General features: G+C 40.2%; 2 protein-coding genes across 3 annotated transcripts; one reads left to right on the forward strand and one right to left on the reverse strand.

The window, feature by feature from the left end:
- Positions 1–207: 207 nt before the first annotated feature.
- fggy (FGGY carbohydrate kinase domain containing) lies at positions 208–16,170 on the reverse strand. 2 transcript variants are annotated; one of them, XM_023297014.3, is made up of 16 exons: positions 16,047–16,170; positions 15,581–15,774; positions 13,344–13,455; positions 11,670–11,821; positions 11,324–11,412; positions 10,804–10,919; positions 10,575–10,703; positions 8,430–8,533; positions 6,601–6,708; positions 5,503–5,564; positions 4,976–5,138; positions 3,575–3,649; positions 3,318–3,438; positions 2,739–2,833; positions 1,156–1,217; positions 208–718 (listed from the first exon to the last, which is right to left on the reverse strand). In XM_023297014.3, exons 2-16 carry the CDS (start codon positions 15,761–15,763, stop codon positions 637–639), a joined length of 1,653 nt encoding a protein of 550 aa, XP_023152782.1. In that variant the 5' UTR covers positions 15,764–15,774; positions 16,047–16,170; the 3' UTR covers positions 208–636. The 2 variants fall into 2 exon arrangements, with proteins under 2 accessions (XP_023152782.1, XP_035798625.2); XM_035942732.2 differs by lacking the exons at positions 8,430–8,533; positions 10,575–10,703; positions 10,804–10,919; ... (3 more) ...; positions 15,581–15,774; positions 16,047–16,170 and adding an exon at positions 8,136–8,413.
- Positions 16,171–20,295: 4,125 nt separating this feature from the next.
- LOC111587627 (transcription factor Jun) lies at positions 20,296–22,409 on the forward strand. Its single transcript, XM_023297657.3, has one exon. It carries the CDS (start codon positions 20,645–20,647, stop codon positions 21,605–21,607), a length of 963 nt encoding a protein of 320 aa, XP_023153425.1. The 5' UTR covers positions 20,296–20,644; the 3' UTR covers positions 21,608–22,409.
- The last annotated feature ends 269 nt before the right edge of the window (positions 22,410–22,678 follow it).

The raw sequence follows: 22,678 nt of genomic DNA on the forward strand, positions 1-22,678 counted from the left end.
CAACTTTGATGTTGGGAAAAGGCCGGCAACAGGCTCGTCTCTGTGAGCAGCAGACAGGAGAGTTTAAGGACAGCGGAGGGGATACAAACAGGATACTGAGGGATAAAATAGAGAGAGAACAAAGGGACGAACAGTTTAAAAATGAATGTCACCGAAGCACACTGAATTATACATCCAAACACATTAGGCAGGAGTGACACAGAAAGGCAGCGTTTTATCATTTTAAATATTTATTAGGAATGCATTTGAAGATGACAACGGATGATGGTGTTTGACTTTGGAAGTCAAACACTGAGTCAACTGTTGTTGATGCTGCTGTATTTGCTCCTGTTCAATTTAAAGCAGACAAACACCCAACAGGTCGTATCGGCAGTCATCTGCCAGGCATTTTTAAATCCTGCATATTTGATCTTGACAATATATTTAGAACCAATCAAACCGACCTGATAGATGCTCATAGGCAGAAAACTATCTCCTTTGTGTTTTTTGAGATAATTACTCATAAAAACCAAACATAAGGGGCATTATTTGTGTGCAGATGAGCAGCAAGGTTAAGACGTCTGTTCTTGTTTCCAGTGCCTTCACCGTTGCGTCACAGAGAGTCAGTTCCAGCTCGGCCTCCTCCCACCAGCTCTGTCATGTGTGGTTCATGAGGGCCTGGTACTCCCTCTGGTGGGAGAACAGCTGCAGGAACACTTTGTACTTTCTCTCATAGAAGCTGGGAAAAAAAGGAATAAAATGCAGAAAACACACATTTAACGCATATTGTAGGTTTAGGGTTTCACTGTAATAATAAAACATTCAGTCGTCTCTAAATATTAGAATACTGTAAATTTTAGTTTCACCTTCAATGAAAATTTTAAACAAAACAAACATATATATATGTGTGTGTGTGTGTGTGTGTGTGTGTGTGTGTGTGTGTGTGTGTGTGTGTGTGTCATTTTGTACATCTAAGAGCAATGCTGTTTATCTTATATTAAAAATGAAGATGCAGGGAATGTACATTTTTGAAACTGCTAAATGCTAAGAAAGAATGAAAGCCGTTTAGCTAAATAACCAATTTCCTTTTTCATAAAATTGTTAAAATAATGCATTAAACCTCATCCATTTTTTGACCCATTTACATCAGCATCCCACGGAGCGTCTCTGTCTCACCTCTGGACTTCACGATTGGGCTGAACAACTTTCCCCACTTTTGCCATTTTCTCCATCGCCTCCTAAAACAGAAATTGCAAAGACACATATTCTTCAATAAATAATGTTATGCACATTGGGTTTCAGATCGGCCGTGACCTACTTATAAGTATGAACAGGAGCCAACAGCAGCAGCGGTTTTGGTGTGGCAGAGTTTATGATTAATGCATTGCTCTGCCGTCTAAACCTACAAAATCCAGCCGGTTGTCTTTGTGCAGCTCAGAGGATCAGACACAACAACTGGTTGTTGTATCTATGGCTGAAAATGGGTTGACAGGTGCAGCCTAGTCCAAATAATAACATCTTATTTTTAGTATATCGAGCTTAAAGGCTGCTATGAGTTCTGGTGCTGAGACACCAAGAGAGGATAACTTGACCCGCCAAAACAGTAATCCACTTTACATCTTAAACACATTGCGATCGGGCTCTTGCTTGTAACAAAAGCCAGCCGTCGTGGCCTTCAGACTCTGTGCTGTGGTTCCACCCAGCAGATGGAGGCACTGAGTCAGTGAGCCTGTGATCTGGATGGTGTGAGGTGAATGTAGTTTGACCTTTAGCTGTGTTGTAGTGGACTGCAAAATAACTCCAAACTTCACTCTACATACAAGATTTTGGTTAATATACACTTAAATACCAAGTTCAATTGGATTTAAAATATTATTGTAAGCTGCGCAGCACTGACTTTGCACATTACGTTTAGCTCATGAGTACTACACGGTCTGTTAACAGTCAATATCTTCTGTGACTCAGACTGGAATGCTGAGAAGATAACCTGATAATTTCATTGCATTGTTATAGACTAAAATTTTGAGGAATAATCATTTAACAATAAGCTTCAAATGAGGGAAGTTTACATTTAAGAGACAGGAGCAGTCTAATGAATGATGCTACTCAATTCAGTGGTTTTTGAAGCTAGAACCTAAAAGTCAGGACATCTCCACCTCTGTTCTTTTTAGTTTGGTCATTATCTTTGAAGTCTGTAAACCTCATTTCATAGCAGACAAATATAAAATGTGCCTCAATTTGCAAACATGCAACCATCTTAACAGTATTTTCTGTTTAACTGCAAAACCTTTACACTCAGAACATAAGAAGTACAAACATTTTACATTTTTGTGAAGCTGTTAAATACATGCATAAATCATAATACAGTTAGGAGTGTAAAATAACACACTGTACCTCTTCTCTCATCGAATATGCTTCATACTGACGTTGGTTAATGTCATTCAAGTTACTGTATAAAAATCTGATGCTATTATCACATACTAAAAACAACTATAAATACAGAATTTTGAGTTTTGTGGAATCTAGATTGTTACAAAGTCCAATATATCCAATAACATGAAGAATTCTACATTCTTAAGGCCATTTTCACCACCTTGAATCACCAATTCTTATTAATATAAAAGCTGGTCTGTGTGCAGCCGAGCTTATAGATAAATCGGCTATATGTTGAGCACACAACAATTTTAACCAAAACAATGTATGAAACCTTTTCTGTTATAAGCTCTTTAGGGTTTGTGTGAGTCTGTGTGTCTCTGTACCTGTATGTTGCTGTAGTCCCGTGATGCACATGCACCCAGGACTGCTGCTCCCACTAACACAGCCTCCATCTGGTCTGGCAAAACTACAGGCAGTCCTGGGAAGGAGATCGAAAACACCCAATGTGTTAATGCTTTCATGGGAGATTCATCAAAGTTTTACCTTGTCCTACTTCCAGGCCTCAACAAGGAGAGTCCAACGTGTCTGGACGATGCTCACCGACCTTCCAGACCATACTCTTCATGTATGTTAATATTACCATTGACTGTCCGTGCTGCAAATCTACTATGTTGATCATTTTTGCACACATATCTATTGCATGACTGTTCTTCCTTTGCTGTTTGTTTTGTGGCTTTCATGTTAAACAAGGAGTTTGTGGGAGTGTTTTTATTTTATGTTGAACAGATTGTGAAGCTCCTTGATGCTAATTTGTGATTTGTCATGTTTGTCTACATAAATAAAATTGACTACATTTGGTAAAATTCTTCAAATACTAGCAGAAACGTGTAAAAATGAAAATATTTTGTCTTACTATGGCTATAAAACAACAAATTACGTCATCAGTTCCTGGTGTTTCCTACCTGTAGCGTTGGCGTGAATCTGTACAAACAGCGAGTTTTTGCTCAACCCTCCACACAGGAAGAGGGTTCTGATGTCATGTCCTGCTTGTTTCATGGCCTCCAGAATGTGAAGCGTACCGAGCTGAAACCAGAGGAGGCAGCGCAGGAGGAATAGGGTTACAAGACAACAAACACGACCTTCTTTTGTACTTAAAGCTCGTAGGATATCAGCGTGACACAGAGGAAGTCATTTGAAACAGAAACCACATCAGACTTACAGCAAGGGCTTGAATCGTGGCCAAATAGAGCAGAGCCAAGTCATCCAGGGTCTGGGAGAGAGACAGTCCGACCACCTGCAGAACAGAGATGAGTCAATCATACTAAAACGTCTCAGGGGTGAATAATAACCAGAAGGGTGTCAGTGAAGGGTTGGCGAAAGAAAAGCTGACTGTGAAAGTCTGCTTCTGTCTCAAATCACCAGTGATTCAGTCAAAACAATAATCACCAGAACTCCTTCCTGCTTCCTGGATTTGGAGATACAGTGTGGCAACAATAATTAAAATACTGAACACAGAAATCAGTTTAATGACTTTAACTCTACTGATTAAATCCTTAACCGTGACGCTTTCATTTTAAGTTCTTAAAAACCTCTGTCTTTTTCAGGTTGTTTCATGAGGGACTGTAAGCTGCTGTCTGTGAAATGCTAATGAAAGAAATACAATATCTATGAAAAAAGAATCAAACTGCAATATTTTGCTATACAGTCAGAATTTAGCCCTGATCTGAATGTGGCCCCTTGTGGAGTTCGATTGTGTCGGTAGGCATTGCATTTTTGGGTTAATTGTCAGTTTAATTGTTAACACAATATCTCAGGAATTCCTTGAATAATTTCTTCAAATTTGTCCTAAGCATACACTTAGATTCAAAGATAAACTTCAGTCAAAAGTCAAGATCACGGCCATCACAATGTTCCAGAGAAACACCTCTCTGGATGTGAATCACATCTGGTCAGATTCTGAATTGATGACACTAATGTTTGAGACTGTGCTGCTGGTCTGAAGATTTGTGTGAAACATCCACCTTTTAGAATTTGTAGCTTCTTTGCAGCAACTTCCATATCTTAGACATCATCTTCTGCCATGACTCTGTTTCATCAGAGTCAGTTTATTGACCAAAAATGTGAACATGTGCAAGGAATCGGATTCTGTTTTTTTGCTTCTCTCAGTGAACTCAAACACTTAAAAGTCTTCAGTACATAAAATATGTAAGTCTGGACAGATATGCAAGTAAACTGCGATTTGACTGGTTGGTGGAGGGACACAACCAAGTGGCAGCAATTCTAGTGTGGTTTCAAGGTTTCACTTACCACCATCTTCACCATTTTCAGCTCCCTAATTAATGCACAGATATGAGATTAGGAGCAATTATCTCATCTACTTTGACATATTAAATAAAATAATTTCATATTATGCTCAACAAGGAGCTTCAGAGGGAATATAGAACATCTGCTTTACTAATTTTTATTCTTTAGTTAGCAAAATGATAGGACATAACCACATTGGAAAACTGAACAACATTAGAGTTCACTCATGGTCCCATCTACATCTGATGTGACAACTCCACTTCTGAATGTTCATTGGAAATGTTACAGTATAGTGTAAGTCCTTTCCAGCTCTCACCATGCCTTTCAAAGTAGGGTCAGCCAGCGGCGACCTGTTTCCGTGGAAGTCCGGCCAAACGTGAAGACTGGATCCCAACAGATCGACAGCAGAATCAGAGTTAGCCATCAAGCTCAAGTGGCTGTTCAGGTAGCTGTAGACGTTCTCACCAGTAAAAGGAACTCTGGGAAGGCAAAATAAAAAAATGCTGTAGCATGGACACTAACAGAAATGATAGAGAACTCATTCATTGAAGATATTTTGAGCAGGGAAAGCAGTAACAACAGCTTGGTAAATGTTGCAGTATTCAATGTCAGCCGTCGAGCGTCGACAATAGCGATGCTTCAATTGTTAAGTAAATATGTAATTAAATAATGCCTTCTCCTAAAGAATAGTTAAGCTGTGGAGAATGCACAACATTACTGAGCTTCTAATCTTACTCAAGCTTACTTAACATTATTGAATGCCAGCTGATCCAGCGAGCTGATGAGTATAACAGCTGTGCTAAAGCAGTTTTGGGAATAGCAGCAGTAAATGCTTCAGCTGACCTCTGCTGGGCCTTTTCCTGGAGCTGACTGTAGGCGGTGTGGCCTTTCACCACGTGGTCGATCTGTGAGAGAACAGAGCAATATATTTAAACTGAGAAAGACTACAAACAACACTAGTGATGACATGAAGTCTTGTGAGGCTGCAACTGCTGATTAACTGAGTGAATCCATAAAAAAGGCCAAAAATGTCTGCTTATTTTGTTGAGCAAACAGTTAAAAATTCAAGAGAAAATCATATTTGAGAAGCCAGAAACCATTTAAGAACAATGAATCTGCTGCACCACAAGCTTAATTTAGCTTAACTTAAATTTGTTGTCTTTAGTTTTTGTACCGTCTAGTGTTAACAAAAGCTCAATACATTAATCAGTGGAAAAACAAGATGCCGGAAACATTCTAGATCTGAAAAGTGGAAAAGGCACAAACCTTCAGCAACTTTTAGAGTTGAATTTTGCTTGGCTATACTTCAGAAAGTTTGTAGTTTAAAATGGTATACAAATTTGACAAATTGTAGAAAAAAATAAGCTATTAACAAGCTACAATCATTAAGATATCACTTAATTCCAAAACTACTTGCTGTTTAAAGACGATGCTTAGTTTTTGTAATCATCAGGTCCTACTAATAACTAGTAACAGGAAAATTAAAAAGGCATACAAAATCACAGCCTAAGGCTTAGGAAGTTAAAATTTATATTTGCGTTAAAGGCTTGACAATGATCCATTTCATTCTCTGTACTGAAAATTGAAGACTAAAGAAAACTAGAGCAGATTTAAACAGTCTTTTACAAAAAAGCTGCCCTTGTCTTGTGACATTTTTTTTAAAAAGACAACAACTTCACTTTCATGTTCCTCAATGTATAAATTTGTTTGTTTTTTTTTAGACCAACAAAAGCCAAATATTTACAGCGGAGGAGAGAAATTGCTTTCAGGTTTGTTATTTAGGTGGCTGGACGTGTTGATCATATCTGGGTGACCTCTGGAGCGTGTACACGTTAAGTCTACATTTTCATGTGCATTTGCATGTAGTTTTCTGTGAATTCTGTGAATTTCTGTGCATAGGGCAGGTCAAAATAATGCAAAAAATGTTGACAGTGGACTGACCAGCCTTCCTGTAGCACTCTGTCCACCCTCGTTGAGCCACATGTCAGGCACCATAGCGGACAAACAGGGTCCCCACACTCCAGGCACAAACAGAGGCTGCTCACTGATCTGAAAAATACGAGGATGAAACATGAACATGATTTACGTAGTTTTCATATAGTCTGATGTAGATTGATTTTCAATATGTATGTGACATGCACATCACTAGAGGTAACATAAAAACTTAAAGGTGGCATATGTTATTTTCATCTAATACACTTTTTAAAATCAAATTCAGTTACTATCTCCTCATGACACGCTGGCTGTCAGTTTTGTGTGTGTGCTGAAACAAAACCCACATGACTCTGGCTCTGTCAGTGGGAAACAAAGTGATTCAGATCGATCTATGCAACAGGATTCCAACATGTCCTGAGCATGTCTGAACTTGTGCACAGCACAGGGGAAAAGGGAGGAGGGCAGGAGATGTGGGAAAGTGAGGCAATGAGAGTGAGAGGAATGGTAGATCTGGTATATGCTGACTATCGAAATACGCTATTGAGCAACATCATAGTGAAATTTCTCCAAAACTGCAGGCTCCAACTTAAAATGGAAACTGCTAGATTAACAGGATATGTTAAAACTTCGCTTCCCTGCTCATCACCGCTGCTATTAGCCCTGCATAGACAAGAAATTTAAAGGTAGAGTCTGCGATTCAGGAGGAAGACTATTGATATTTAGTTAGTTATCTCACCACTGTCTTCCTTTCCTCTTGTCCTGTGCAGGTAACACACTGGAATAATGTTGTGTGGATTGATCTGATCCACTTTGCTCAGTCACAGAATGTACAGCTAGCAGACGGTATGGAGACATTAATTAAATCTGACAAGAAGTGTAGGGGATTAGAATGACATATTCCACATTTAAGTCTATATACATTTTAAAAAATTAACCCAAAATGTGACAAACGTAAAATTGAGATAAGAGGACAAAAATTCAGAGTGTTCCTGACCTGTCATCAGCATTATTTAGAAAGTCAATTTAGCAGAGCACTTTAAACAGTGTAAGAGACAGTTTATGTGCGTATTAGTACATCACCTCAGAGTCACTACGTTTCTCTTAAGAAACAGATGTGTGTAAAGGATTAATCATAGGAAGTTTTACATTAGTCATAGAGTGATAGCGTGTAAGAATCAGTGAGGTCACACTGCAGTTCACACCACATCCATGTTGATGCACATAGTTTGGTTAAACATACACCTATCAGCCACAACATTAAGACCACTGACAGGTGAAGTGAACAACATCTTGTTCTAATGCAGCATTCTGCTGGGAAACCTTGAGTCCTGACATTCATGTGGATTTTTGACATGTACCACCCACCTAAACACTGCAGGACAAGCGACCCCCATGACAACAGCAGTCTTTGATGCCAGTTGTCACCCTCAGCAGGACAATGCACCCCGGTACACCACAAAAACTGCTCAGCAGTGGCCCGGGGAACACAACAGAGCTAAGCTGTTCACCCAGGTTCCACACTCCCCTCATCCAGATCTTACTGGGAATCTGTGGGGTGTTCCAGGATAAGCCTGATCTAGGTAGGTCCCACCCTGCAACCCACAGGACCCACAGAATTCACTGGTGCTAGAGGACATCCCCAGAGGTCCTGAATTCATGCCCCACTGGGTCAGAGGAGTTTTAGCAGCACAGAGGCGAACACAATATCAAGCAGGTAGTCATAATATTACGCCTTATCGGTGTATCTTTCAGTGAAATGCACAAGAGCAAAAGCTGTTGCTAATTTTAAGAGTATTTTTCAAAAATGGGCACAAATCAGGTGAAATGCAGCTCACCGCCATGTGGCAGGATGACGTCCCACAGATCATCGCCATGCGTGAGGTGATCGGCTGGTTCTCACAGGGCAGCTGAAAACCAGTCACATCAGCGCCTATCACACCTGGAATGAGCAAAGAAATATTATATTTTCATCACATTTAGCCACTATCAAGAGTTTGTTTTGTGCAGAGGAGAAAAATTCAATGAAGGGTTTTTTTGGTGTTAGCTAAAAGAAAGTTTCCAAACTGCTGTTGGAACCCCATCGGGGAATAATCAAAATGATTTGCAGATCCAAAGTTTTAAACTCTTTTGAAGTTGTTTTCTAACCTTCACGTGGAATTCAGCAGTGACACTAACTGTGGGGATAATGTTTGTGAAGCTGGTTTGAGTTTAAGGTGGGAGGTTAGTGTAGATGCAGAGGCCAGGGGTGTACATCACTGTGACATGCACAACAACTAATAGTGCAGAGTGTTTTAACCTCTGACTGATGCAACAATGTGTGATTGGCAGAGGTCATGGCTCCGGGTCAGAGGCCAGGGTTCATGAGCAGTTTACCTCGCAGAACTAAACCAGATGGTTCGGATTTCTGAGCCAGAGAAAGGTCTCCTGCTGCCCTGAAGCCAATATTTGATGGTGGATACAGTAAACTCTAAAATTACCACGTTTTTCTACTTAATCTTCACTAGAAATATTAAAGCTGGGAGTTTCCTGATAGGTCAAAAATGTTCAAATCCTAGTTGCAGATTTTTATCATGTCAACCCCTTTTATTATGCCATTCCATCCTTCATTCATTCTTAAGTTTAAAGCTACACTAGGATATATATTTGTTAATTTAAGAACAGTGGCAACACTTGATTCATTCGTTTGACCATCAGTTTGTTTATTTTTTGGTTAAGAACATGATATTCTACTGATTTGTGGCTCTGCTGATCACTGAGTTTGTGTAAGCTGGCTCAACAAACCCTAAAGTCAGATATAATGGGTATCAATTTCTTCTTTCTAATTCAGGTTTTCTTCACCAGGCTTTGAGTTCGCTCCTATAAAAGAAGGTGTTTGATACATCGTGTGAATCTTCTCTGCGTACAAAGAAGAGTCAAGAGAACCAGGTTGTTATAATGAGAAGCTGTGAGGAGTATTAGCATTTTGTTTCTGGTAACAATCTCAGAGAGGAAAACTTTAAATCGTGTTAGTTAAAATGTTTATTTTACCACTCAGTGTACCCTGACTGCAGCTGCTTTATTTCTAATGTGACAGCTGAACATTACAGCTGTTAAACTTTAAATGATTCCAGTAAGATTTTGGGAAAACACTGGCTTTTCATCTCGCACCACCATCACTTAACCCTCCTATCATCTTCATTTACGGGCACCAAAAAATACTGTTTCCTTGTCTGAAAAAAAATCAAAAATTCAGCAAAAAAAAAAAAAACCAAATTTCTGAAAATTTGCAAAACCTTCAGGAAGAAAATTCCAATACTTCCTTAAAAGTTTCCCTTGAAAGTTTTATTTTTAAAAGAAATCATCCAAATTTGGCAAGAAAATTCTTGTAAATATTTTCAGGAAATGAGTAATATTAAAATATTAAAACATAAGTGTTCAGAAATTTTCAGTGGTGTATTTATTCTACCTAACTTTTCTATTCTGACATTCCAGGAGCTCTATATTGGATTAAAAAGTCAACTTTTCAGACAGCACGTATCACCATTAGACTCGGGCTAATGATTATTTTATTTTTGATTAATCTGTTGATTATTTTCTCGATTCACTGATTAGTTGTTTGGCCTACGAAATGTCAGAATATGGTGAAAAATGCGGAGAAATGTTTCCAAAGTCCAACATGACATCTTCAGATCTGTTTGTCTGTCCTTAACCAAAAAACATTCAGTTTACTCTCATAGAAGAGCAAAGAAATCAGAGAATATTTAAATTCAAGAGACTGGAATTAGAGAATAATGACTTTCTTTCGTAAAAAATTACTCAAACATAATTGATTCTCAAAATAGGTGTCGATTAATGTAACAAGTGACAAGAAATCGATTAACTGATTGCTGCTACATTAGACTTTATGCCTCCTTAATCCTTGTGGAACTTGCTATATGTGAGGCAAAGTCAGCTTACTTATGCCAAGAGAAGACTTTTGTCTCCTAGTAACTGCGTAATACCTAAACCTCCAGCATGAGCATCGATGAGAGAAGCACCGACTGCAATTCCCGGGTCCAAACCCAAATCTTCTGCTGCCTCCTGAGTGAGACCGTCTCCTAGTGGACTTCCTGGAGAACATGACACACTGCCTGAAGGACGAAAAGGCCACAGTTTAAAAAATTCAAGACGACAATGTTTAAAAGCATGTCCACACTAAAAGATGAGTATTAAAGGGTTTGATTCTCTGACCTATTTTGCAAAAGTTATTTTCCAGAAGGTCCTCCAGGCCAATGCTGGTCCAAAAGCTGGCATCCCATCCTTCTGGAGGGCAGTACGTCCATTTACACACCAGAGTACACAAAGATCTGAGGGACAGTGCAAAATAGTACTGCAACATGATACTTAACAAAAACACACTTTTCACATCTAGTAAGACAAGTTAAAAGTATCTTGTTATGGTCTCAGTATCAAAAACACTTTGTCCATGATAAAGGACATGGTACTGTAAATACGCTGCTGCAGATGACAATTCCTTCTTTTAAACAGATATTAGATTCAAGAACTGCATTTCTATATGACAGCACAATAGCACATAAGCAAACAGTGTTAATACCAGCAGGATTGTGTAGTTAACCGTCAGCGCTGAAGCCTTTTCAATCCACCTCATTTTAATTACTTGCATGCAACATCTTTATATTAAACATAAGGACAGGTAAGGGTTAAAAAAAGATCTGCCACAGTCATAATAACATCATCCAACAAGGCTCACCTTGTTAGAGAGCCTGTTGCCTTCCATGACAAGAAGTCTGGTAGATCAAAAAAGTGAGCAGCTTTGCTCCAGCAGCGTTCCTTCAGATTCTGATGAAAGGATGAAGGCAACATACGGAAATAAACACCTGATCAATGAGAGACAACAGCACATGTATCTACTGATGTACTAAAGTATTTGGCAATGCGATTTCAAGAATCTATCCATCAGTTGCCACCCAAGAAAAAGGCATGGAACACTGAAAAACAAGTAAACAACTCCAGGTACACGCAGACTGGCCAGTAAAAAGAGCGACAATAAAGCACCCAGAGATCGGTGGTGGGGTGGCGACCTCCTCACCTCTCACCTCTTTGAGCCACAGCAGCTTTGGGGGTTGCATCTCTGGTGACATGACCCCTCCCACCCTGCTCAGGACCCTGTGGCCCGTGTTTGTTATCCGAGCAGCCTGTTCAGCAGCACGATGGTCCATCCACATCACCACGTTCCTTTGGCTGTCACCTGGGAAAGCCAGGAGAGGAAGCGAGAACGTCTGATATTACTGACGGCAAGAGATGCAGTTATGTTTAGTTTTAATTAGCCTAGTAAGTGATTCTACAAAAAATTTTGGTTATGTTATCTCAACAGCAAATAATCATCTACTTTAGCATGAGTATATTAGTACCTGGCCCTGGCTTTTGAGACCATCTTGCTTAGTTAGAAAAAACATGAATCACTACCAGCTCCAGGCTTCTACTCTGCAGCTCATCCTGACCTTTGACCTCACTGTGGAGGAGGGGAACGTACCTCAAAGGATCAATAAAGTATGACATTACATTACACAAAAGCAATTTTTCCAAGCAAAACTCAACAACCGGAGGATTTGATTAGCAACTATTTTCATCCGACAAAGTTAGTAAGAGTGACTGTTTTACCTTGCTGACAGGTTTCGGCTACGTTTGCAGTCTTCCTCAGAGCGTCATCCAACGTGTGATGACGTGTTCTTTTTTATCAGGTGGCTGGTCTGACAGATCTGTCAGAATCTGTCAGATAGGCCACGCCCCCCGCCGTCCAGTGATCTCTGGAGGATGGAATCCCAGGTGTGCGAGAGGGTGTAGGCCCCCTCGTCCCGGTTCATGGAATCGTTGGCCTGCTCCCTGATCTCCATGACCTCTTCTATCCATCTCTTGTGCTTGTTGGCCTCCAATGTTAAAATATTCTCCTTGTCCCAGTCCATAATGTGGTTATTTCTTTTGCAGTGATCCATGATGGCTGATTTTTTGTTTTCCTTATCGGCTTTTTCTTTTTGTGTCTTGTGAGTCGTCCTGCGGTCTCTTTTTCACATTCTGTCTGGTGTTCCTTTTTTCTTGTACTGAAAGCTCTCCTTGTTTCTCCAATGTATGTTTTCTTGCAATATTTACACGGAACTTCATAAATGATGTTACATTTGTTGTCTGGTTCTATTTTGTCTTTTGGGTGAACTAATAACTGTTGAAGTGTTGCATGTGGTTTTACTGCTCTGTTAATGTTGTGTTTTCTCATTGTACGTTGAATGGGTTCTGTTATCCCTCAGATATATAACTGGGACGAGAGGACCTACACCCTCTCACACACCTGGGATTCCATCCTCCAGAGACCACCGGACGGCGGGGGGCGTGGCCTATCTGACAGATTCCGACAGATCTGTCAGACCGGTCACCTGATAAAAAAGGACATGTCTTCACATGTCGGATGACGCTCTGAGGAGGACTGCAAACGTAGTCAAAACACGTCAACAAGGTTAAATGATTACCTTTACTAACTTTGTCGGATGAAAAGAACTGCTAATTAAACATAAGTAAACGACAAAATGAAAGCTGTCAAAGTAACTGGAGGATTTATGATCAAAATGTATAAAAAACAAACATCTGAATTAAATCAGCATTTCAAAGTTATAATCAGTTCTATCGTCAATAACCCATAATGTGTTCTTAAGTGTACACAAATGATACTTGAATAGTATTCAGGTCAGATGCCTGAAAATGGAATGAAATGAATCACCCACCATCCTGACTGACTGGCACAGGCTGGAAGCTTTGGTCCAAAACCACGAGGGAGCAGGTGGCATCAAAGCCAATCCCCCGAACCTGGCTGCTCTTCACACCATCAGCAACTTTCTGCAACAAATACACAGTACAGTCTGAAAAATTAACTTTGGTCTGTGGAGTAACTGGATGAGGGCACGCATGAATCCATTAGCAGTTACTGCATCACAGTTCAACATACATGGGGTGTTACATGATTACAATAATAGGAATGAACCCTGTGATTCCGAGGCAGGTGGTACATGGACGGGTAGCTAATGAATTAACAGCTGGCTAAAAGTAATGAATCAACCTTTAAGGACAAATAATGAATAAATATTTGAAATAATTAGCTAAAACTAATGGAGAGTGCTTAAAATGCTAACTAAATGATATCCCACTAAACTATATAGCTACAAGTAATGCAAACAGGAAAACAGATGAAATGCTGGTTAAAAGTAATAAATAGAGCTGATATAATTATCTAAGAGTAGTAAATAAAAGTTTAAATAAAAGCTAATCGTATTAAATAAACAATTAAAATAATTAGCTAAATTTAATGAATAACAGCTATAATAGTAGCAATGAGTAAAGCAGTCAGAAAGTAAAGAATAGCTAATGAAATAATTAGTAATAATGAAAATGTTAAATGTTTGTGAAAAGTAGCTTTAGACTGACTACATTGAAAACACAAGCCCAAAAGTAGAAACTTGATGAAACAAAAGTGAACACACCTGTGATTTCTGACAAGTTAAAAAAAAAAAAAAAACAAGCCAATCAGTCTCACTGAACATGGTAATAAAATGACCTGTGGACACCAGAGCTTTGGACACATGTCAGCATCGTGGCTCAACAGGGAAAAGAATTATCAGACGCAAAAATAAAAATCAGTCAAATGAGTTATCAGGATGCACAGAATGAGCTACAATACCACTAATCAGAGCTGCAGTGGTTGTAACACCACGGACAATATGGCAGCTGCTTCATCAAACTCTGAAAACCAGGCAAGCGGTTCAGAGTTGACACAGGGGTTATCAATGGAAATCTGAGTTTCTGTGAAAGCTCAGGGAGTTCAAAAGACAGTTCAATATTTCATCCTCTATGGACAACATGCAAGAAAAAAACCCTTGCTTGCACTTTGGCACAAAACTGTCACTTGGGATTTTTTTAAAGAATGCATAAAGAGGCCTGATGTATGTTGGAAGTGCATTCTCTGGTCAGATGAGACCAAGATAAATTTGCTTGGCATGTTTGGTATAAACCTAGCTAAAACTACCACAGTGAATTCATAGCCCTGACAGTGAAGAACAGAGGTGGGAGGTTAATGAAATGGTGCTACATGAGCGCAAAAGTCATTGAGGTGATGGCATTTCAGGAAGACTCCATGAATGCCTGTGGATGAACCCAAATACTGGCTGAAAGGATGACTTCCAATCCGCAGAAACTTGGCAGAAAAGGAATATTCAAGCAAAATGATCCTAAGTACACTGCCCCAGATTCAAATAACAGTTTCTAAAGAAGGAAAAAAAGAAAGTTGTCTTGACTTTGGCCAAGTATGTCACCTGAACTGAGCATTTTAACCTTATAAGACCCAAAAATAGAAAAAAAGCACAAAAAAATAAAGGAACCGAAAAATAAAATCAAACAAATAAATAATAATAGTAACGCTAACATAAAAACCTAATCTGCTAATATGCTAATATGTATATATATATATATATATATATATATATAAACATATATAGAAAAAATGCAAAAATAGATATTTAAAAAATATATAAGCTAAAGAAGAACATAGTTGGAACATTTTTCTAGAAATTCATGCAACATTCGTGATCTCCATGCTGAGTAGGATTAAGTCTGTCATCAAAAGCAAAGTTGGATGAAAAATAAAAGATTTTAATCTCAGCAATGAAAGGTGCACTGATTTTTGTTGCATTGACTTTGGGTCCTGTATTTGTACTTCTAAGATGTTTATTGTCAATTTCTGGTGATACCCTACTGGTCTACTTAGAAGTAATGTAATCATTGTAAGGTGAAACAATGTTGAATAATTTGAAACTTAAGCGATTTTGCACATTTGCTCTCTTCTGTTGTACACTGTAACTAAAAGTAATGAGCAGTTATCTAAAACTATTTGAAATAACTGGCTAAAACTAAAGGATGAATGATTAATCCATTTATGCAACCTGGCCGAACCACCTTGAGGTCATCCTACCTTGACCACCGTGCAGCATTTGTCCCAGATCTCCGTGGAGGACTGGACATAGTGGTCGGACTGGGGCTCCCAGATGCTGATGGGCTCCTCGGCGGTCCTCCTCAGCTGACCGTCTCTGGTCACCAGGGCGGCTCTGACACTGGCGGTGCCCACATCCACCCCGACATAGAACCGCTCTGCCATGAGGACGCCAGCTGAATGGAGACAGTCGAGTTAATAATTAACCAGGTTACACTGTCAGTATCGATATTTAGCAGGTTAAATAGATTCAACGGACAATATCGCTGAAAAGAAGTGATTTCTGTTCATTCTGTTCACCCTCCTGCCCTCCATTGCAGGCTGGATATAAAGGAGATAGTGCACCAACCAGTGATTTATACTGAATAACATTTGAAATACACCAAATAGATATTACTGAATACAACGGGCACTAGTACATCAGCTAATACTAAACCTCCGAACTTACCCAGCTGTTAAATTCTTATTTCAGAGCAGAAAACATTGAGGTTTTATCGTTCTAAGTTTCTGAGCAGCGTACTTTCAGAGTTGGAGACGGGGCTTGGGACGGAAGGCGAAAGCGGCCAAAAAGGATCCAGTCGTGTTTTTCTCCAGAGTCGTATGAAAGCCGAAGTAAGGCAAAACCTTAAGCAGCAGGAATATGTGGGTTTACTTCTGTCTTTTTTTGTTCTTTATCTTTTTGAAAACTTTCTAGAACCCAGATTTGAAAAGATTGATAGTAAAAAGATTCTTGTAAATACAGTGACGGTCACTATACTATCTACAAACTGTCATTTTGTCGGGAGCATTTGTGCAAATAGGGTGACATGCAAATCAATAAAAACATAATGAAAATTATACTGTTTTACTGTATTGAATCAGCTAAAAACATCAAAATTTTACAAACATTTGCTGCTATTTGCACAGTTTTTCAATGTACCGTACTTCACTATTTTTAATGTGCTTTTTTGCAGTTTGCTGACAGATTTTCATGATTTATTTAACAAATTTGTTTTTCATAGTGAGTTACATACAGCAAAACTGTAATTCTATTGTGAATGTAATTTTCAAGCATTGTCATAGACTTATCATTTGTAAACAAGCCAATTTTTATTATTGATAGCTTTGGTCTGTTTTTTAGGGTTAACATGTAAATTAATAACTTTTTGGTCATTTTACTTGTTATTACCTCTCTTTAGCAAAAGAAGAATATTCAGTAAAATAACTAAGTGAAATTTTTTTACAAAATTACAATCAAAAACTGCTTATAAAAACATTTTTTAGAGTGTGTGTGGTCTGCAGTTGCACTAAACAACTTGTTTTTCCACGTTTTTTTTTTTTTGTCATTTGTCATTTTAGCGGATTTTATCATTTAGGCGGCATATTCACAAGCAAATTTGCAGTTAATCAGTTTGCAAAACAAGCTTTGCTGGAAAGAGCGGACTCGCTGACTTGCCATTAAAAACATGTTAAGAACTGATCTGCCAAACTTTCTACTCGGAGTCCCACCTTGTCTTTATATTGTTTTCTTTACTTAGAGGAGATAAACAGCTGTCCAAAGGAAGCGGCGCTGACTGTGATCAGCGTGTTTGGACCAGGAATGATCAGCAGAGATGGGGAACAGAGAAAAATCAAGCAGCAGGACAGGAAGAAACAGATGGTCTTCGACAAACACTGCACGGACAGTGTTTGAAATCTCATCCGTCTCTCTCACTGCACTCAGAGCCTCAGTATGTGTGTGTCCTCAGGCCTGGAGGGATTCATAACTTCTCCCTGTTGATACGTCAACACGTGCACATATAGCTTTTCTCTGTGTTTTTCTCTCGTGAAGGGGTGGAGGTGTTTCCATAGACCCTGCACTGTCCCACCTCTGTACAACAAAAGCAGGGCCTGTTGGGAGGCCGGCAGGACCAGCTCCTGATTAGAAAACTGCATGCAGTGGAAACAGCTGGCCCAGGCAGGGAAGAGGAAAGCAATGTTATCTAAAGGCGACCCCGTGGGGTCAGCACAGGGGAAAAGCTGACAGGGAAACAGGAAGCACAGCCGGGGCACGGTGGTAGTTTGATAGGAAAATACTCCGCGGTGGGTCTTTACACAGGTGTACAGACAGAGAGGGGCTCCGAGGGTTATTGTCCAGAAAGAACAGAAAAAGAAAGGGCCTTGTTTGCCACCACTGTGGGATTACACAAGTTTCTAAAGCATTCCAGCGCTGAGTTTCTACTTGAGGGTGTCAAATACTTCCAAATGGGTGTTGCACGGCCGAGTTGTGAAGACAACATGTCATCTCGAGAGTGTTGACCTCAGGCAGCTCTGGTTATCCCAGGCTGTCTGGGGCTGTTAACTTATTTATAGCTGGCTCGAGGAGAACATGTTGAATAATACAATGGAGGAGCCAGACAGACTGGACTGCAGCTGTAAAGAGGCTTCAGTCAGTGGTGCAGCTTCACATGTACCTTTGAGGCCGACGTAAGTGAGCACAGACTGTTTGTATGAATGAACACATGTCCATATATGTCCTGAGCAGGAGGGTTATCATGAAAACCGAGCTCTTGGGTGAGGCGAGTTCAAATCTGAATGACTCTCATGAACGGCCTAGACGTAATAAAGATAAAATACATCATGACAAGCCTACTTTGATAACAATAAATGCTATGATAGCCATTTTTAATGCATCCACGTTTGCATTTCCTTATCTGTCACAACAATATTATAACTCATAAATGTGCCCCAGTGTCAGTGTTAGAGTTATTATAAACGACAACATAGAAATATATACAGACAGGTGGCAAATTAAAGGAAAAATCAACATAAAAGCTTCAAACCTCCTTGGTATTGATTCTCTAAAGTTTGTGGAACTCCACTGGAGGGATGATCAGCATTCTTGCAAAAGATATTCCCACATATACCGTTTTGATGACCATCTCGATGTTCAGTTGGGCTCTAGTGACTGTGAAGGCCATAACAAATGATTCACATCATTTTCATCAAACCATTCAGTGACCCCTTGCGCTCTACGGCTGGCATCATTGTTGTCCCGGAAGAGATCACTTCCATCAGGACAGAAACGTGTCATGAAAAATAAAGTTGATCATTCAGAACAATTTTGTATTGATTTGCAGTACCTCGTCCTTCTAAGTGAAGATATGACCTCCAACCATGCTGGCAAAATGCTCCTATAGCACCACAGAGCCACCAGATCGCCTCATTGTAGGGGTCAAGAGTTTAGGCTTTTCTTTTAATTTGTTACCTGTTTGTGCACTGGAGGACACACAGTTACACTGCATTTAAATAAATACAGTTCTGTTTTTCAAATTAAGAAAATAAATCAGTAAAATATATATTTTTAAACAAATCTGCTGTAAAAAATGTAATATATGCAATTTTACATTATAGGAATATATCATTTTAGACCAAATTGAACAGTTTGGAGTGTTTAATATTTTAGAACAACACAAAGCAAACAAATAAATCTCATGCCATTTGTTAAGAAATGCTTTTTTAAAAAAAACCTGGCAGCAAAGATGTGAAAAAAACCTATTAAATTAAAACCCTCAGTTTGTGTTTGTGCTACAAATAAAGTATGTGGCTGTTATTTAGCAGTTAGAGCGCTTTTCTCTTGGGGCAATTATTAGTAATTTAAAGAAATTTAAAGCTTGAAAAAATATTAAAATATTACATATGCAAGGTCAAAAATATACTAAAGTGAATGCTAATTAAAATTGTCATTATTTTCCCTGTAGAAATCTGTACCTTGACAGATTTCTATATATATATTCTATATACAGAATATATATGTGTTTCATTGAAATTATTAGATTTAAAAGATGTTTTGTACCAGTCAGAATTTGTAATTCTACTTAAATTTGGTCATGAAGCTACAATGAAAACATACAGAGAAAAATCTGAAGTAAATATTCTTTTTTAAAATCTCTTTTTTGTTGCTGTTGTATATTTTTCACTCTGATATGTTAATCTATTTTCATAAACACGCTTTTCTTTGTTGTCTTGTATTTCTTTCTGCATTCTGTGTTCATCAGTGTACACACAGGGCTTTTTAATGTGTACATTTCTAAGGACACGTGTCCTCTGCACATTGCAGTAATTCAGAAAGAAACTTAAAACATGCACAGCTGTGAGAACACATTTTTGTGTGCGTCATTTACAACAAAAGAGCTTTTGCTCCAGGTCAGGCTCATATTCTTTTCTTTATCTTTATCACCACTTTACCAGCCAACCAGCATTTATTTCCTGAACTGTTGCATTTATTTCATCCTAATCAGATCTAGAACATATAAACTGATGTTATCATGATATCTGCTTTTTGATAATAAATATTGCCTTAGAGTTGCTGTGATCTTAATTGTCTATGAAACTCTAGTTTACAAAATGTTCAGGCATCATATTCTTGATCAGAAATATTAAAAGACTTGCTGTTAATCAGTGTTAAACTCCTCCAACCAGCAGCTCTCATCCTGGGATGGTAACAAGTAATTGAGCGGGTAACTAAATATTCAAAAACACTACGTAATCCCAGAGTACATTGCTCCACTGTCTGCATTACCTAATCCCATAAGCCATCGCGGGGGGCGGGGATATGGCTAGTTGTCAGAGCAACCTGCATGTCATTAGACAAACCCCGCCCTCCAAATCATCTCCAGCCAATCAGGGGCCGTAAAAATGACATCATTGTTATTTTCAGTCGAGCTGCAGCTTAGAGGTGGATAAAGTTCGTCTCCACGTTGGAAGTGATAGAAAGTATAAGCCGTATTCAGGCGGTGTTTCTAGTTTTTGGGAGGGAGGCTAAATCAAAGAAGACGCTGGAAGTGTGAAAACACCGAGGCTCGACGCCGGAAGAACCAGACTTTTGTTGTGGATGACCGCACGGAGCACAAAAGAAAAGTTTTCTCGGGACACAAAGTTGTCAAGTGAGTTGAACTTCAACAATAGAGAGACTCCACCGCAGGACAGTTGGTAGGCTGTCACGGGACACATGTAAACAGCCGATCTGGGGCTCTTTTATTTTCGTTAAAGGAGAAAGAAACCCTCCCTCAGGGCGATCAAAACTTTATGTCCAGAAAAATGGAAGCGACTTTCTACGACGACGCTGTGAATGCGTCCAACTCTCAGCATGACGGGACGGCGGTGTACGGCTTCAACCCCAAAACCCTCAAACAAACAATGACTCTCAACCTGAACGACCCGAAAAACTTCAAACCCCAGCTGGGCGCCAAGGCCCTGGACATCCTGACGTCCCCTGATGTCGGGCTCCTGAAGCTGGCCTCGCCTGAACTGGAGCGGCTGATCATCCAGTCCTGCAGCGGGCTCACGACTCCCACCCCGACCCAGTTCGTCTGTCCCAAGAACATCACGGACGAGCAGGAGGGCTTCGCTGAGGGTTTTGTGAGGGCTCTGGCTGAGCTCCACTACCAGCAGCATATGCCCGCCGCGCACCCTGACGCACAGTCCGGCGCGTCAAGCGGCGGCGGCATGGCACCCGGTTCCTCTGCGTCTGAGAGCGGCGGGATCCCCTACAGCTGCACGGTACGCACGGAGCCACCGGAGTACACAAACTTGAGCACTTTCAGCCGGGCCGCGGGCTCTGCAGCTGCCGGCGAGAGACACCCGAGTTACCCAGCCGCCCCGCAGCCGTCCCACAACCACCGGGACCACCAGCTGGCGGCCGCGCGGCACCCGCGGCTACACGCGCTCAAGGAGGAGCCGCAGACGGTGCCGGAGATGACCGGGGAGACCCCTCCGCTCTCCCCCATCGACATGGAGTCCCAGGAGCGCATCAAAGCGGAGAGGAAGCGCATGAGGAACAGGGTGGCCGCGTCCAAATGCCGGAAAAGGAAGCTGGAGAGGATCTCCCGACTGGAGGACAGGGTCAAAAACCTGAAGAGCCAAAACACGGAGTTGGTTTCCTCCGCCAACGTCCTCCGGGACGAGCTGGCTTTACTCAAGCAAAAGGTCATGGACCACGTTAACAGCGGCTGCCAGCTCATTTTGACGCAGCAGCTCCAAGCTTACTAGACTGCCAGAGGGGAGAGGAAGAAAAAAAAAGACATTGCTTGGGGACCAAATGCAGCTTCAAGTGGCCTGTTCAGTCTTTCAGGGAAATCCCTGCGCCTCAGCGCGTTTTTTTTCACCAATTTATCCGCTCAGACTGAATCCACGCGGATGGTGACTGACAAAACACTTGTAATTGGTCAGTATGGTGAATAATTTCAGAGCAGAAACTTATTGCACAGCTCAGAGGGAACTTTGGCTCTAAATCTGCCTCTGATATGGCTTGTTACATATTTCTGGCAATTCTGTTTGTTTTTTTAATCCATTATTTCCAGCCTAAACTACAAATCCAGTGAAAACAGAGTGTTATGGAAAGAGTCCATACCTTTTCTCTTGATTGTGGCCCATCCTGCATCCTGACAGAAAAGAGCTGATAGTCGGATTGTGTGGGATCAAACTGCAAATAGACACAAAAATACAATGTGAAGCTCTGCAAATCTCCCACTATGTCCAGTAGCAAAGTATGCATATAGACTTGAGTCAAGCACTGAGTATCCCATGCACCGGCTACTATATGTACAGAACAACACTAACAACAAAAAAAAGTTTCGCACCTTTACTCAAGGACTTTTATAGGTGCGTGTAGCGTTTACTGACAGAAAACTGCCTTACTTTCTTAACACTTATGTTCATACAACTTTGTGATATAGGTGTAACTCATGATAGACCTGAAATAACACTTTGTAATAATATTTGTACGCAGTATTTTGAGCACTTATCTGTAAATATGACAAAAATGAATAAAAAAAATGTTGGACACGCGTCATTATGTGTTTGTGCATCATTAATAATTAATGCAGCAGCAGATTTGCAGATATTCTCAGTGTTATGAGGAGTGTTTGTTGTTGGAGGAACTGGGGCGGACGGGAGATTGAGTCACCGCTGCGCTCTGAGGTGCTCGTAATGGTTGGCGAGTCTACACGGACGCTGATTGGACGTAGAGGCGTCGGAAGTGAGCCGCAGGCAGCCAAATATGGCAAAAGGTCCCGAGTGCGCACTGAGATGGGTGTGTTTGCGTGAGCGCGCCTCTGAATC

The sequence above is a fragment of the Amphiprion ocellaris genome, chromosome 10 (genome assembly GCF_022539595.1).
Source record: "Amphiprion ocellaris isolate individual 3 ecotype Okinawa chromosome 10, ASM2253959v1, whole genome shotgun sequence".
NCBI lineage: Eukaryota > Metazoa > Chordata > Actinopteri > Pomacentridae > Amphiprion > Amphiprion ocellaris.

Bases quoted from the DNA above. Each gene is read 5' to 3' on its own strand.
- fggy (XM_023297014.3), bottom strand. From the start codon at position 15,763: ATGGCAGAGCGGTTCTATGTCGGGGTGGATGTGGGCACCGCCAGTGTC. The intron at 13,456-15,580 runs GTAGGATGACCT...TATTTGTTGCAG, and splicing joins AATGCTGCACGGTGGTCAAG to AAAGTTGCTGATGGTGTGAA. The intron at 719-1,155 runs GTGAGACAGAGA...TTTTTTTCCCAG, and splicing joins CCCAATCGTGAAGTCCAGAG to CTTCTATGAGAGAAAGTACA.
- LOC111587627 (XM_023297657.3), top strand. From the start codon at position 20,645: ATGTCCAGAAAAATGGAAGCGACTTTCTACGACGACGCTGTGAATGCG.